At 51.5% G+C, this 16,533-nt stretch overlaps 5 protein-coding genes across 5 annotated transcripts; 3 read left to right on the top strand and 2 right to left on the bottom strand.

The window, feature by feature from the left end:
* Window positions 1-1,533: 1,533 nt before the first annotated feature.
* On the bottom strand, window positions 1,534-2,684 carry ALTATR162_LOCUS4850 (uncharacterized protein; the record flags this gene model as incomplete). The annotated part of the gene is made up of 3 exons (XM_043312465.1): window positions 1,534-1,930; window positions 2,005-2,041; window positions 2,093-2,684. 3 exons carry the CDS (start codon window positions 2,682-2,684, stop codon window positions 1,534-1,536), a joined length of 1,026 nt encoding a protein of 341 aa, XP_043168400.1.
* A 109-nt stretch (window positions 2,685-2,793) lies between these two features.
* ALTATR162_LOCUS4851 (uncharacterized protein) lies at window positions 2,794-3,275 on the top strand (the record flags this gene model as incomplete). The annotated part of the gene is made up of 3 exons (XM_043312466.1): window positions 2,794-2,796; window positions 2,941-3,010; window positions 3,064-3,275. 3 exons carry the CDS (start codon window positions 2,794-2,796, stop codon window positions 3,273-3,275), a joined length of 285 nt encoding a protein of 94 aa, XP_043168401.1.
* A 296-nt stretch (window positions 3,276-3,571) lies between these two features.
* Window positions 3,572-7,218, bottom strand: ALTATR162_LOCUS4852 (uncharacterized protein; the record flags this gene model as incomplete). The annotated part of the gene is made up of 2 exons (XM_043312467.1): window positions 3,572-3,888; window positions 3,957-7,218. The coding sequence occupies 2 exons, from the start codon at window positions 7,216-7,218 to the stop codon at window positions 3,572-3,574; spliced, it is 3,579 nt and encodes a 1,192-aa protein (XP_043168402.1).
* Window positions 7,219-7,658: 440 nt separating this feature from the next.
* On the top strand, window positions 7,659-8,221 carry ALTATR162_LOCUS4853 (uncharacterized protein; the record flags this gene model as incomplete). Its single annotated transcript, XM_043312468.1, has 4 exons — window positions 7,659-7,754; window positions 7,805-7,867; window positions 7,920-8,013; window positions 8,067-8,221. The coding sequence occupies 4 exons, from the start codon at window positions 7,659-7,661 to the stop codon at window positions 8,219-8,221; spliced, it is 408 nt and encodes a 135-aa protein (XP_043168403.1).
* A 4,741-nt stretch (window positions 8,222-12,962) lies between these two features.
* Window positions 12,963-15,455, top strand: ALTATR162_LOCUS4854 (uncharacterized protein; the record flags this gene model as incomplete). Its single annotated transcript, XM_043312469.1, has 1 exon — window positions 12,963-15,455. The coding sequence occupies one exon, from the start codon at window positions 12,963-12,965 to the stop codon at window positions 15,453-15,455; it is 2,493 nt and encodes an 830-aa protein (XP_043168404.1).
* Window positions 15,456-16,533: the final 1,078 nt, after the last annotated feature.

Genomic DNA, 16,533 nt, shown 5'->3' on the forward strand with positions numbered 1-16,533 from the left:
TACTATTCCTTCAACCCAGTGAAGTTCTCAAGGAGGATCCAGATGGGATGGGAATGAATCCGGGGATACGGAAAGGCCCCACACTCGATGATCGATTTCAAGGAATACTTTCGCTCGCAGCTACACCGAGATGCTCGTATAGCTCTAGTGGGTAAGGGAAATGGTGAAAAGATGTATAAAAGGTATGAAGTATATTAATCAAACCACCAAAAAGAACGACCCCAGCCGCTCTTTAAGAGACGATCAATAGACGACGCCATCAGTCACGGACCAAGGCTAGTGTCGGCCACCATAGGGCCGTGTGTAGTCATGGCAAGACAACTCGGGAGTGTAATGCGCGCCGGCAACGAAATCGGATGCGAGAGAAGTCCAGGGCCTGGGGACTGGTACATGGTCGTAGCGTGGCCGACAAGCATGCCGTCATGTTGCGGGGAGCGTGACCAGGCGTAGGCGGAACTGCAGCGCGGCATTTTGGTGCCAAGATGGCAGACGCTTCTTCCCCTTTTGAGCACAAATGTGGCTACATGGGGTTTAGTGGACGCGCAGCAGACTCGGAGGAGCGATCCTTGGAGTGATCGTAGGATGACAGACCGCATCGTGAAAAAACTCCACTTTCCGAGTACATTTACCGTGTCTTCTTCCCTTGGGGCTTTTGGTCGTCCGCAGGATTCACGTTTCTTTTTGGTTTTCGTACGAGGTGTTGTGAGCTGCCAATGAGCATGACCGTAGTACGACCGAATGGAGTTCTTGAATAAAGATAAGACAGCACGTGTAAGAAGACTACGCTTGTGATTACCGAAGATGCTTCCCGTGTAGTCTTTGTCGTTGGTATCGTCGCAAGGCATCTTAGCTCCACCTGAGGCCGTGTTACCATTGATGGAACATGATGCACGACTGAATAATGGAATGCGCCGTGAAGAAACTGAAAATGTTCCGTCCAGACATTGAAAACCTGCCGTAGAGATATCGAAATGCTCCGTGAAGATGTTGACTGTAATCTACATAAACGTGTTAAGAAGAATTTTATATTTTCTATGTGTTCAGCGAGTTTTTGGAACAGGACATCATACGAAATGCGAGCTTATTAATAGATCAATACACACATTAAACCTCACCTTTACTCTCATCCAAGATGAACCGAATACATTCATTGTAGTCACTACCATGACGCAAAGCCTAGAGCGACTTGCTCAGGCGAACATAGCCGTGTATCCGTACAGCCGTATATAGAATGCTTATGTATATAACAACCCAGACGCCAGCGCCAGACACACAAGGCCGACTTAGCCTTGTATACGTGTTTGAGGACATACCGCATGAACGCTGAAGCCCAGACACGGCCAAATATGCTGATGATGCAAAGACCGCCAACCCAAAGACTGCATCAAGTCAATCTGTTGACTCCACTCGCTTCAATCGAAGCCAGGTCCTGGTGTTGCCCCGCAAGCTTTTGCAGCATTGTGTGGCAGCCGGCGAGCTCTTGCCGCCTCATCTCTCCCCCAGTAGTATTCGATCCAAGATGAATGGGTATCCTCAAGATACCGTCATGTTACCGAGTTGGGCAGCCATCCTCTCTTCTTCCTTTCGCGCTCTTGCTGCCTCAGTCTCCTTCCTCATGGTCTCTAGGTTCCACTCATCCTCATCACCCTCTTCATCGCTGTCCGCATCGCTGTCTTGTGCCCAGTCGCCCTTCTCAAACATAGCCCTACCAGTAGCCTCCTTCATTTTCTTGGCCTCTTCTTCAGCTTGTTTCTTGTCGACACGTTCCTTCTTCCATTTGGCAAATGTTTCGGGCGTGACGGGTGTGAGCTTGCCGGTGAGCTTGTGGCGTTCGGATTCGAGGAAGTCTTCGAGAGTGAGGGTGTTGAGCGGGGAGTTGGCCATCAAGGCCTTTTCGGCGGCGCGCTGTTCCTTGGTCTTGATGACGAATCTAGAAAATATGTTAGTTTCGATTGCCAGGCGTGAAAATGCCGCGTGGCGGAAAGGGAAAATAAAATAACGTACCCAGGTGGTAGAGAGTGCTTGTACATGCACTTGTCGCCTAAGTCCAAGTCAGCGTATATCTCAAATGCATTTGGTTGTCCAGACTTACCTCCGTTGGGACACACCCAAAACCAACCATACTTCTGGTCCTCAATGGCCTGGATGAAGTACTTGCATACTTTGTCTGTCGTTGTCTTCGGGTTGCCATGCTTGCTCAGAACAACCTGTCGCAACTTGTCTTCATCCCAATCATCCATATTATCCTTCTTTCGTCGTTCCTCCTCCGCCTCCTTATCTTCATCTCTAGTGTCGGTGTACAGACTCCTCTTCTCGGTCTTGCGCTCGATATTCAGGTCATGGCTAAACTTGCACTTCTTGCCCTTTTCGCAGTTTCCTTTCTTGAAAAATTGGCATAGTACGGTCTTGGGATCGGTTCCGAAGGGAACTTTCTGGACTTGTACGGGCTTGAAGAGTTCGGCGGTTTCTTTGCGGGCTTGTTCTGCCGCCGCCTTGTCCTTCTCGCGCTGTGCCTTCTCTGCGGCCTTGCGCTTCTCTTCGGGCGAACCACCTGATGCGGTGGTGGCTTTGATTTGTGCGATCTGTTTCTGGGCGGCTCCTCCCTTCTTGTTTTTCATACCAAAGGTCTTGTCTACGGCGACCTTCTTCACCTTGGGCTGCTCGCCCTTGCCTTTGGGTGGCATCTTGGCTTAGTATGTACGGACGTTGGAGTGACAGTGGGGTGGGATGATTTGGAGTATTCCAAGAATCCGGGCGCCTTGGATGGTCGAATTTGGGTGCCTGGCGGGGGATATGGTACCTGGACTGTGTGTGTCAAAGTGAGAATGACGCTGTGTGGGGTGGAATTTCGAGTGGCGGAGCATGTTGCGCGCTAGAGCCAGCCCTACCTTCGCCGACATTCCCGAAGCTTCAAGGTGGCCTTCACATGAACCCCAATAGTCAATCACTGCGCATCCAATCCAGCCGCGACATTCCCGTCTTTCGACTTGTTCTGTCGCATCTAGCTTCCGTAAGCTCTTGGCAATTGCGTCTTGTCAATTGGCTTTGCTAACAACTCCGCAGCGCACTTGAAGCATTACACCCCATTATCCAGCTACAACCGACGCGCGGTCGCACTCAAGATGATAACCGACAGCCAACTTTACTCGCTCGCCATCTTCCTTGGAAGCGCTGCCATGCTACTTATCGTTCTATACCATTTCCTCGAGGTCAACTCGGACGATCACAAGGTTGAGGAGAAGCCCAAGGCTGCGGCAGGCAAGGTCAAGGCATAAGAGTTGCGCTGTGCATACGCCTTACTGAAGGACACACGGGCAAGGGAATTGTGACATGGGAACGGGCTATGTGAGGGGCCAAGGATACCAGTTGCACATCAGGGAGACATCCGTCAAATGGGAGCATGGAGTTCTGGCGTACGCAACAAGGCGATTTAACCGCTGACGGGTTTCAAGATATTTGAATTGACTATGGCATACCTGGGCGTGGAGACGTGCTTCCAATTACCCCCAGTGCGCCTTGTTCTCGCTATGGGTATACGCGTACTTGTACAAAACTATCAAATGTGAAGTCCTCAGTCCTCGACATCTACCAGCTCCTCTTCTGCCTCATCGCCTTCGAGGAAGCCTCTTCGACGCTTATCGTTCGCCAGCGTTACGCCTCCACGATCCATGCCGGGCCCACCAATACGCTTCTTGAGTGACACAAGTCTGTCATGTGCATCACGGGCTTCTTGCTCCGCTGTACGCTTGGGTGGACGTCCGCGGCCACGACCGCTAAGTGCTTGTGGTGAGATGCTCAATGCTTCTATACGTTCGCGGTCAACAGTGATGCGTGGTGTGACTTGTCGTCCTTGTGCATCGCTGAGACATGCCTCAGAATTATACGAGTCTGCAATTGAGAGTGTTAGATCTTTTCTTCAGTCGCAATCAATTCATCCGACTAATCATCTTCCTTACCAGAGAGACCAGCGACCGGTCCATCACCAAGCTGCCACGATAGCGGACTAATGTGGGCATGCTGTACATGATCGCGCCAGTTGCTCTCTATGTCAAAGGAGTGTGGTTGATGACGTTCGATACTCATGTTGGTCATTGGATCGTAGTTTGTAACCTCCTTTCCGCAATCATCCCATAGGCATTCCAGAGTGTTGCTAGCCGTCGCCTTGCGGTGCACCTTGTAAATATGCTTTTGGAGCGTCTCTAGGTTGTGTAGATCCGCCTTACAGTTATGCCACTTGCATTTATACGATTGGTACTTTGGAAGGCGGTTGGCAACACTTGGCGATCGGAAATTAATACGAACGGGTTCATTGCGCAAAGAGCTTGGTTGAGGTGGCTGATGCTTTTGAGGACCGGTATGACCGTTCAAAGCTGGACGAGATTGCGCAGCAGGCGATCCATGGATTGCTTTCCTCCACCCTACTGGGCGCCCCTTCTTCTTAGGAAGTGGTTTACCGTCAGGTCCGTACTCTATGGCAGATCGGAACGCTTGATAGCCAACTCCAGCGGCACCAGAAGTAGGACGAGGAACACTTGAACTCATGGAAGCGGGATTGCTCGGACGCTTGGGTGTCGCTGGTACACCGTTGGGGAAGGAGTGTCGAGGAGGACGACCGCGGCGCTTCTGCTTGAATGGATTGATAGCTTCAGGTAGAGCTTGGACCTTGTGAGCCCCACCTTCACCGCCAATCGCGTTCGGCGGAGCGCGGGGACGCGTTTCGCTCTCATCGTCTGAATCATCCTCCTCCTCCTCGTCTGCATTCTCAGTCAGGGCTTGAACGCCATCTTTGAAATAGCCGGGCGGCGGTCTTCCAGGATCGATCAAGTCCCACCTAATAGTGCTGAGATCTGAGTCCCACCCTATCTGTGGTAGTGTTGTCCTTAGTCCATCTAGATGTTGGTTCAAGCTGCGCTCTGATGGATGCCGTCCACAAGCGAGGAGCACATCTCGTGCTATTGTCGCAGGGTTGTAAGTATTGCGACGAAGGGCTTTCTTCTTGTCCAGTGGTTCAACATAAGATTGATATCGAAGTTCGCTAGGCGGCTGTATCGGCTGAGGTGCAGACATTTGTGACTGATACGAAAGAGTATTTGCAATGGGAAAGTTTGGAGTCAAAGGTTCTTCATCGACGACCATTGCATCTTGTACATGCGGGTATGGAGATGTGTACAGGTCTGCATTCATCCTCTTTCGCGGTGGCCCCGTGTCCTCTTCTTTTGGAAGTTGAGTCAAGTCGATCAGATCATCTAGATTGCGCTTACGGGCTGCCTCTTCCTTGTTTGCTGGCTTCCTCAGCTCAGATTTGATGGGAACCATCTCGGCGACGGATGCAGGTACAGGTGCAGGTGCGGGCGACGCGCTGCCTGGGAATGATGGGTAAGAGTTTCTGTTTGCTGGCGAGGCAGCTGCGGGTTCGTATTGCGGGCTTGGCACAACAGAAGTCGCGACTTCCTTCTTCATGACGGCAGGTGGGACCGGTGGTCTCTGGATAGGAACTAGTCCAGGCTGTACAGATTTACGAGGTGTTGAATTCACGTCTGGTACTGCTGTAAGTAAGCTCTTCGCGAACACAGCTCGGTCCAGCTTTAGACCCATCTTTTCCAGTAGTTCGCATAGCTCAACGTAAGAAGGATTGCTGTTCAGCAGGCTCAATATCTGGCCAGGCTCAACTTTCTGAACATCGTTTTGACCGTTGAGATATGCTGCTGCTGCGCTTGCCAGATGCGCCTGCTTCTCGGGCGGCCAAACAGTGTTGCCCGTGAATCGAGTGGCATTCTCGTTTGGCTGTGCTTGTCTTACAGGGAAAGATTGAGGTACGACGGGAGTTGTTGGCTTTGGAACATTCGTGTCCGTTGCTTGCTTGGGTGTGGCCTTCTTTTTCGAGTTCGTAGCTTGCGGCGTGGTGGTTTGGACAGACTGTGCCGGTTGCGGAGCGGCAAATTGAGAGGCCGGGTTGTTTTGCGTGGTGGGAAGTTCAGGCACTTTCGCCCTACGTTCTTCTTCCCAGATTCGTGCTAGAAGTGCCGGGTCTTTGCTATTCAGCTCTCTCATCTTAGCCATCATGGCTCGAATCTCACTCTCCAACGCTTCAGCAGGACCATCGGAACTGCTGGAGGCTGCAGGGACCGCTTCCGGCGTGCTCGCTTGCTGTTTTTGACCCTTCTTTTCGTTCGACTTTGGCTGTGACTGGCGAAGTCTACTCTCCTCTTCTTCCTGTCGCTTACATTCCTCCTCTCTCTTCTGCTCCTCTACTTTGCGCGCCTCCTCTGCGACCCTCTCTTCTTCTGCGTGCGCTGCATCTTCAGTCGCCTTTTGTGCGGCCTGCTTTCGCTGGTATTCCGGCCATGGGTCGTAGACTGCCATTGGATCTACTGTAGTAGTACTCTGAGCACTGTATGTACCTGCCATGTTGGTAGACGGCGCCGGTGTCGGAGGGGCAACCGCAGGAAGTATTTGCCCGTTCCCGTAGTTATAGACTGTCGATGATGTGGCGTTCAGAGAGTTACGCAAGGCTTCTACGCTAGGAAGCTGTCGAGGATTGTAATCGCCATACTGCTGGTTCGTCGTAGTAGTCATATCCGCGCTTTGCACATTACTGACAGGTGCGTTATTGTGCTGAGGTTGAGCTGGACTGGTAAAGCGCTGTTGTTGCTGGTTGTATAGTGTCTGGGTTCTCTGCGAAGGGTAATCTGCCACTATAGCTGGCGATGGCAGGTCCTGACTTGCCGGCTGTGTGCGGTTGTTGTTGACACTGCGTGGACGCGCTTGCAATTGTCCACGGACAGCATGGGGCTGTTGCGCCTGCACTTGAGGTGAATGCGAACTGCCGGCAGCATAGCGACTGGAGTGCGAAGAGGTGATGTTGGGCACAGAGAAGCCGGACTGAGTGTTCGTGGGTGCGGTATTGTTCGTATACGACGTTGAGTTGCTCATATTACGTAGGACTTCGGCAGCGCCTCTAGTTGTCTCTGGTGTCTCTCCATAGTTGCTACTACTCCACGAGTTATCTTGTGCTGTTCCATAGCCACTGTCCTGGTTCGCGTACGATTGTAGTTGGTAGGACGTGTAGTCCTGGGCCTGAGCTGTCGGTGGCTGTTGGTATTGGCGGGACGATTGCGCAGCATTATTCGCGGCGGATGCTGTCCGATATGCTGAGTACTGTTGCGCCGAGGTTTGTTGATACGGGTAGCTGTACGCGTTGTAGTTATTCGAGGACATAGCAGCGTCTGCCTAGAAGCCAGGAAGCCCTTCCGGAGCCTTTATACGGGTGGGGTCGGACAACTGCATGGAGACCATGGTTCGCGTGAAGGAGGGGGAGACGTCGTGAGTGGGGTGTCAAGTCAGTGTAAATGTAATTTCAACGCAGCACTCTGGTATCTGCCGCCTCGATTGCACGACTATGCGCAATGTATGCATCGGTCGAAAGTGCAGGTTTACTGCGACGCGTGCTGGAAGTGCATGCGACGTCTTGGCGAATGCGCTCAATGATGCGGACGCGACTTGCAGGGCCGGACTTTTCGGAAACGGCGAAACGGTTCCTCCGATGGCGCTAGCGAAGCGAACCTGCCCCAGCAAAGGCACATCTCACGACTCCAATTTTGCGATCGCGACACGAACTTTGTCTACTAACCCGACAACCCGCCAATTCCACAGCAAAAATGACCAAGGTCCAGTCAATGGTCGCGAGCTCTCGCCGCAAATCGCGAAAGGCACACTTCAGTGCGCCGAGTAGTGTGCGTCGGGTCATCATGAGCGTATGAAGAGACTTGGAACATTGCAGGAGACATGTTCTAACAACCTTCAGGCGCCTTTGAGTAAGGAGCTCCGCGAGAAGCACGGAGTGCGCAGCATTCCCATCCGCAAGGATGTAAGTATTCTGGATTTTCTCTCCAGTACTGTCGCATGCTGACTTTTTCTAGGACGAGATCACTGTTGTCCGCGGATCCAACAAGGGACGTGAGGGCAAGGTCACCTCCGTCTACCGCCTCAAGTACTGCATCCACGTCAACGGCAGTGCGTAGCCCTTCACCTTGACACATAGACAGGTATACTAAGCCACAACACAGTCGTCCGCGAGAAGAGCAACGGCCAGTCCGTCCCCATCCCCATCGCTCCCTCCAAGGTCGTCGTCACCAAGCTCAAGCTCGACAAGGACCGTGAGCAAATCCTGGAGCGCAAGAGCGCCGGTCGCGAGGAGAAGAAGAAGCAGAGGGAGGCATAAGCGCATTGTCCTTTTCTTCGGTTGACGACACACCACGGCGATGAGGGACATCGACACGAGCATCCCCATCTGTAGTGGATGAAATGCATATCATGGGTTCACGGTCTGGGCATGCGATGCACGCATGGAAAAGCAGGGCGTTATACCGGCTTCTAGCTCGAACAATGGACTTGCCGTCATGCGGCCCCGTCGAGATTTTCTGTTCGAAATGATACCACGATGGATTGGAGTTTGGCAACGAATGAGATTTGTTACTCCAGCCGTCGCCGTGATACCACACGTGAAGTTTCCTCTGCCCACGCTAGAATATCTACTCACCAACCGACTTAATGGTTGAAGTGAGCTATACGACTAGCGGAGAATAATGCCAGACGACAATAGTCGTTGCTCGCCTGCAGACCGTCTTCGAGATTTTTCGATGAAGGAGATGGTTTGACGCTGAGACACATTCCCATGATCACACAACCAGTTTTTGTATATGATGCAGTATGACTACAGTATCGACTGGAAGGCTTTGATCAAATTGGAGCGATGCTTGATTAGCAACAGCATTCCGCTCGACTGCGATGCATCTGTGATGATATCTCGTATGACCATACCTACGGGTCCGCGACCTTTGAGATCCCGATTCCCCGGTTATCGGAACACTCTGGATATTCAATCACGATTGTTGGATTGTTTTCACAAGAGCTAATGTAAGCTCTCGTCCCACGTCCTGGAGAAACTCCACTATACGAACCACTATGTAACAATACAATCCATCTGCTTCATTCCAGTCCTTATTGGCCCAATCTTTTCGTACTTCTTCTCTCTCAAGTTGCAACGTAGCTTGACCCAGTTCTGGCTCCTCCACTAACTCCTTCGTACCATCCATCGACATGCTTAGTGTTTCCGAACGACCCGTGATGGTGGTGGTGGGGGCGTTGCTCATATTTTGCTAGTACATGTAGGCTACTGTTTCGGCTACTGCATATTGCCACATGCTGTGGTGTATTTACTGGGCGTTGATGCGAAGGATTCCCAAGGAGAGGGGGTCAACATCCACAGAAACTAATCGATAAGACGGTGTTGAATTCGTGTTTGAGGTTACAGACTACTGCGAGAGGCGGGGGCGAATCGGAGGTCGTGGAACGGGACGACAGATATCGTACTAACTAACGGTGGCTGAGGGCCAGATGGAAATGGTGGACGGACTAGAAGAGGTGGGGAAGCTGTAGACGAGAGTTGCATACTACGGAGTAGGTCCGCTTTGAGAGCCGCGTTCATCGTGGTTGGATACTTGTTCGAGCATTTTCCGTATTACACAACGTTAAGCTACTAATTCAAGATTTGGGCACATGCTTGAATTGAGACTATTCGTAATGATTCGTAAATGTACGATGAACGCATTGACAGCATTCTATGTTTGGATACGAAGACTAGCTACACGATATGGATGATGTTCGTATTGGACAGCGATACTGCCTGAACTGAATATAGTCACATCTCACGATATGGTCTATGTCGTGTTGCGAATTAGAATAGGAATAGCATGGATAGTGATTTTCTTTTCTGTCTAGAGCTCGAGGCGATAAGTGTACCAGCAGTATTCTCTGGTTGCGTATTAGACACAAAGCAAAAAGATATCATTACTGTTTGGTCTCCAAATTCCGTCCCCAGGCATTAGAGGCATAGGGGGGGTTGATAAATATAATCAGAGGTAAAGAGTATGCATGTCAGGTCAGCATCGACTGCGGCGCGGTACGCAAATCTCACATCTCTTACGAATCTGACATATCGTAGATCTTATCGCTGGCGAATATGGATGGCGCTGATGTCTCATGCGCAAATGCATGTACAATGTGAGCGCGGCATCCCCGAACAGCTAATCATGAAGCAGCCCTGGTTGCGTGTAAATGCCGGGGGGCATAGTGTGCAACACGGCACTTTGATCGCGTGCATGGTTGACCAGTAACGCATAGAGAGTAATGGTTATTACGGTTTATATGATGAGACCACTTCACAATCGAGATATGTTGATTAACTGGCATACATGTGACGGTGTGCAATGAGGACTGTGATTCATGATGAATGAATGGAGTAGATGCCCTCGCAGATTCCACAATGCAATGAGTGTAACGCAGTAATGAGGTCTGCGATGAGAATACGAGATTAGCGGCGATGACGGTTTCTCGCTGGACCAATTCGTTTGAATAAGTAACCTTCGCTAAGAAACGAAACGTATCCGAGTCTGGAGTGAACGCTGCGGTCCGCGACTTTGCTTGTTCCCACACGGGTCTTAACGTCTCGATGCTTTTTGGTATGGTCCGACATGACGGGTGTGACAGCTGCAAGTGCCGTTTACTCCAATCTCCAATGCATGAGCATCTGCGCACGCATGACATTCGATAGAAGACTTGATGCTCGGACACGTATGTTTCCCCAGACCTAAGTACGCATGACGAAACATGCCGTCTTAGTTGAGTGAAAGAGAACGAATTAGCAGGCATACCACTGCGAAACAGAATGTCGCGTGTTGGCAGCGGAGACATTGTTTCGCATAGCGAACATGTGGGTAGGGACAAGCCGTCTTGCTCAAACACTCCGGATCCCGTTGACCCTGTAGACTTTCTCTCGAAGCCCAAAGCCTAAGGATAGACTCACAAAAAAAGTCTAGACAGTGTCTCGAGGCCGAGTAACGTGGCAAAAGTAAGATCTAGGATCTGATTCAAATCTTGTCACTCACTGTATGGGACCGGGAGTGCCTAGTGTGTCGGTAGCTGCCAGAGAGTTGTTTTGTCGTCAGTTTATGAGCCTGAAGGAATGTCGTTTGCAGCTTGCATGAAATTGATGACGGCCAACTGCATCCGAGTACGCAGCCGGATATTCGTGTCCCAATTCAGTGTTGTTGGCGGGGTAGGCAGCCGAATGGTTAAATAAGGATGTGCACTGTGCCACCACCGTGGTCACGGTTAAGGTTGGCTGCATGCAGGGCGATTTTAGCAACACTCAAAGATTCCGTGATCGCTAGTGATCTCATAGACAGCAATAGATCGTGATGTAGAAGCCTTCGTGATACGCTTGCGTCGTAAAGCGCGTGGTTAGCAGCTGGCGTGTTTTTAGCTGAGTCAGGTCATGCACAGCCATGAGAAGGGCCGTGGATTCTGTTTCAGGTGTCCGCTAGAGGGTCTTTCGTATCCCTCCACCCGTCACGAAGCCGCCCACTTGAGCGCGCGCCTCTCATACTTTTTATTGCCATCATGCCATCACACTCAATAATCTCGAATCGCTGATACGGAGATGTGATGAAGGTGTGACGATGGTGGGCGATAGTAGCAAACAGCGACTCGTCGTGCGTGAACCCCACAAGCAGCTAGGAGCGAGCACAAAGTGCATAGCATGCCCAGCGCCGCCAAACTGTTCGCCATAGCTTCTGGGGACATTGTCCGAACGCGCACTATCTACAGGTACTACTATGTGTGCATGCATATACGGCTGCACACGTTTTTAGGCATACGAGTGCCAACCATGAGGTCGAGTCTTCGGAATCTTTTTCAAGTCTCTCTACTCCGGAGCATATCATCCCATCACGGATTGGCGTGCGACAGGCGAGCAGAAACGGGCAAGGAGAGAGGCGGCATGTCTTGATTCGTGAGGTGGTCGTAGGAGCGGAAATGATCAGAATCCTTGTTAAGGAAGTTTCATGCGCGAAGAGCGTGGGATTGGGATGCACAGCGAACGACAAGATCGGCACAGCAGCAGTAAATGTCGAAGCCGAGTTGATGCCATCATTTCGTCGCCAGCCATAGACCGGCGCTCAATGGCGTCGGGCACTGCTGGCCGTTGACCCCGCAACTCTCAACATCCTCACGGTGCAGATTCTGCTGGTGCTGCAGTGGCACAGAAACTCAGGGCCATGTTCCGACACTGGGGCTGTTTCTTCGCTGCAAGCATGTCTCTTGGCTAAAATGGACGCTAAATACTCTTGGTTAAGGCCAGGGGGACTGGCGAATAACGACGACAGCTGCGGGACGTCATTGGTTTGTCTCACCATTTACCCCTGACAGTCTTCGTGTGCATGGCCACACCCTCGCTCGTGCCGTCGCCGCTTAGGCCATTTGGGAGATGCCCAAGCCCACCAGAGTGCTGCCCTTGCGCGACCGTGAGCGCGAACGGACCCTCTCAGCGGCCGGTTGGACGTCTCCCTCTCGCTCAGGCTCACCTGTCTCTCCCCAGCTTCAGCCTCCGTGTGCCTGAACAGCCTCACCTAGACGGCTTTCCATCTCGACTCCCGCACACCGCTGAGCTGTGCTGCCTCTCATTTCGCCATACCCTTCGTACACCTCTACGCCTCTTTGAGAGAGGGTTGCCCTGTCGCTCCCTGTGCACTCGTCGAACCGTTCTATCATCGTCTACCGCCAAATCAAACATACTGTCGCGCTCGGTCTCGACATCTGTCTTGGATTCGAGTACGTTCGATACGATCATTACTTGCTGGACCATACTGACGCTGTATTGCGCTACAGCCGATCTTACCATTGTCACTACGAGCGAATTGTATCCTTCAATCGTCGCATTCGCCTTGCCATACGCGGTCGACCCCAACCTCCATATTCGGACTACTAATAATCCTTGGACCTTACACCTAGTCATGCGAAGTCGAGTGGAATCATAATCAGTCTATTGCTTTACCTCTTAAGTCGAGAATTAACTCACATCACGTTCGCTATACTACCGGATCTATCATACGATCAACACCATCATGTCGCTTCCGAAGCCTGTATACCCGCTGAGTGGGCACTGCTCAATCATCCACGAGAAAACGCTTTACGTATATTCGCCATCTGGATTCCAATCGTTGAAGCTTGAAGAGGGGGCAGAATGGAAGGCGTTACCTATGGACATCTCGCTTACCGGGGCGCAATGCGTGAAGGCAGCACCCAAGGGAGATGCCCAGGACGCTAAGCTGTTCATTGTTGGAGGTCGGGTCAACGAGACAGCCTCGACGTGGAATTACCCAGGACTGATGCATTACACATTCTCCAAGAAGAAGTGGGATTGGCAACGGTCCGAGAGCTGGAACACACAAAATCGCGTAAACCATGCAGCTGTCTACCTCGAAGACTCAAAAGAGATTCTCGTCTACTCCGGCTCGCAAACGGACGGGGACAACGGTCCATCATCGGAATCGTTCGTCTTCGCCACTGTCGAACCCTACTACGTATCAAGCATGCCGTCGGCCGGCGCGCCGCCTTCCGTGAATCCCATGCTGATGAACTCGGATGCGAACACTGCACTGTTAGTTGGTGGTGGCGCTACCAACACGGCGGTATGGAAGTACAACAAGGCATCAGGATGGCAAGATCTTGGAGTAACCCTCGAACAACCCATCGTGAATGAGGATGCTGTCAAATGCTCGGTAGTCACCAGCAAAGACGATAAGAGGGTTGCTCTGCAGAAGTTCGACATGAGTGTAACACCAAACGCTGTCGAACGAATCCTACTGTTGAACAAGGATGGATCACCTGCAGCCCCGGGAACTGTCGTTGGAAAGAAGGGGGACAAGGTGAAGCGAGTAACCTTGGACGACTGGTCGTCGTATAACGAGACATACGCACCAGAATCAACACGAACTGGCTACTCATTAGCACAAGGAGAGGATGGCACTACCGTCGCAAGCGGAGGTAATGCCAACGAACCCATCGCTCTCTTCAACGCGCAGGAGAACTCATGGATGAATGCGACAGCGTTGTTTGCTGGACAAGACGTCCTGGTAAACTCGGTATCCTCTTCCAGTGCGTCATCGACACCAACCTCGACAGCGTCTGTATCAGCTACACCAAGTGCTAGTACCACGGGGGAAGCTGCCGCACCCACGGGTCCTCCTAGCAACAAGGGCAAGATGCTGACTGTGCTCGGAGCCACACTGGGTACCATCTTTGGCATTGCTTTCATCCTAATCCTGATCTTGTTCTGTCTCAAGTACAGGAAGAACAAGAGCAAGCAGGCTCCAGGTTACGTTGAGAAGAACGACCGCATGAGCTTTGCCGACCGTGGCGCTGCTTTCATGAAGGAGGCCGGTGGATCCGTTGTGACTTACCAGCCGAAACACAACAACGACTCACTCACATCGCTTGCCATCATCCAAGGACGAGGTGGTGGCCACAAGAAGAACGTCGCGAGTGACGCCAGCACAGCCGGACTCGTCAAGAAGAGCAGCCCACTAGGGTACTCTGAAGGCTACAATGAGCCCTACGAGCTTGCCAAGTTCGACCTGAAGCCGGAGCCTGTTGAGCCCATGGTTCGCCAGAACTCTAGTCGCAATGCTAAGCCCGCACAAAGAGCTCGCAGCTCAGGCTGGAGTAGGTACTTCGCGAACAACGAAGCCACAAACCTTGCTAGTGCACCACCTGCTGACCGATCGACTTTCGCGTCTGATCGAACAAGCACTGCCAGTCAGTCACAGTACACCAATTCACGCATGTACAGCTCACGACCATCACAACACATTGCTCCACTGGAGATTCCCAAGTTCAACGACGGGCAACGTCTGAGTCGAGTGGCTAGTGGAAGTCCAACGCTTGGAACACCCACCAGCGGCCTACCACATCAAGTTCAGCCCATGCAAGCGGAGCTCGCCCGCGCGAACTCAAACGCCAGCTCGATATCCGCTCTCAGCCACGACGATCGTCACTATCTACGCCAACCCGTGGAAAGCTGGACCCCAGTAGGCGATGACCGACGAACTAGCAGTCAGTACACTGGTAGCATGGTCATCGATTCCAACAAGTTCGATGGCACTAGCTCATACTACCCCGACGGTACTGAGTCATTCTATCCCAAGAGCAACTTCAGCTCCTTCTATCCTGGACAAGGTGACAACTCACCAACCGTTCCTGACATGCGAGACAGCACGTTCACCATGTTCCCAACTGGTAACGCACCTTCTGCACCTTTCGCACCAAAAGATGAACTACCCAAGAGCAAGTTCAGCTCAATGTATCCCTCACCGCCACGTCTCGGTCTGCCGCAAGATCGTGAGAGCACTGCAACAGTGTTCCCAGGCGGACCAGGTGGAGCGCATGGAGGACAGGTTGAGGCGGCGATGCCGAGCCCCAAGTTCAACTCCTTCTACCCACCACCACGAGTTGGACACGAGAGCTCAGCAACCTTATTTCCGGGCCCTGGCCCCAATCAACCCAACGGGAAAGAGCAATCCGACATGTCATGGCTGAACCTCGGTCAAAGTCGATAAAGCTCTTCAGCTGAACTTAGCCCGTCATCACGCCTATAATGAGCCCATGCTCCAAACAATCCTTAGCCACCCTCATCTCCACATACACATCCTCATCCTCTCGAAAAGTAGCATCTTTCCAGCGAACGCATCACTCTGTACAGCAGATCTTTCTTTCTCGAGCATAGCATTCATCAGCGCCGGGCGTCTTTTCCCCCCCAATCCCTTATTACCAATCAACGAAGCGTTGTCGAGCTTCGCATTCAGTCGCTACAGATACCCGACGCCAACCTCACCACAGCGCGTCAACACCCTCACCCACCAACCTCGCCGATCACCACCTTCTCTCCTCTCGAAACGGAAGAGTCTCAGCTGTAAATAGAATACTCTTACCCCACAAACACCTTTCTTTTCTCTTACACTCTTTTCTTTTCCCTCGTTTCCTGATATCTCGTTTTACTTTTCAACTTGGTCTGTGTCCAAAGTTACCTTTGGAATGCAGCATCGTGTTGATGTTGTTGTTATTGTTGTTGGCTGTTGTGTTGTCGTCGATCTACGGATCCGGATATCTTTGTTTTTCTACAATGGCGTCGTCGTGCAAGATGGAAAGATCTCATCCTGTCTTGTTCTCTGTTGTGAGTCGATCGAGTGTGAGTGAGTTGGGAAGGAAGTAGGTTAGCTTGACCCGGATGTTCGGGACGCAGTGGGAGGGTTACGTCTATTGTTGACGTAGTGGAGGACTGGAGAATTGGATCGGACGTTAATACTTTAATGAAAGAAGCGAGTGTCGTACCAGACTATCATTTCTGGATTTGTGACGTTCTGTTTCGATGTAGTGATACACTTTTGCTAAACATAGCTCATGTGCAATAGTTCGTTTCAAGCGTATTGTCAACTAAAAGCATGCACGGCATAGTGACCATTCTCGAATGTTCCATTCGGCAAAACAAAGTTGTCTAATGAACATGTCCACGTGGAATAACACAGACCACGAGCTCTTTACCACTACGCCTAAAAAAAGGTACAGGATTGAACCATTCATATTGAACCCTACCATCGTCTTTCAGAACTGCGTGTCTAAAAGTCTATCGTCGAACGA

This window comes from Alternaria atra (genome assembly GCF_907166805.1).
Source record: "Alternaria atra isolate CS162 genome assembly, contig: 23, whole genome shotgun sequence".
NCBI lineage: Eukaryota > Fungi > Ascomycota > Dothideomycetes > Pleosporales > Pleosporaceae > Alternaria > Alternaria atra.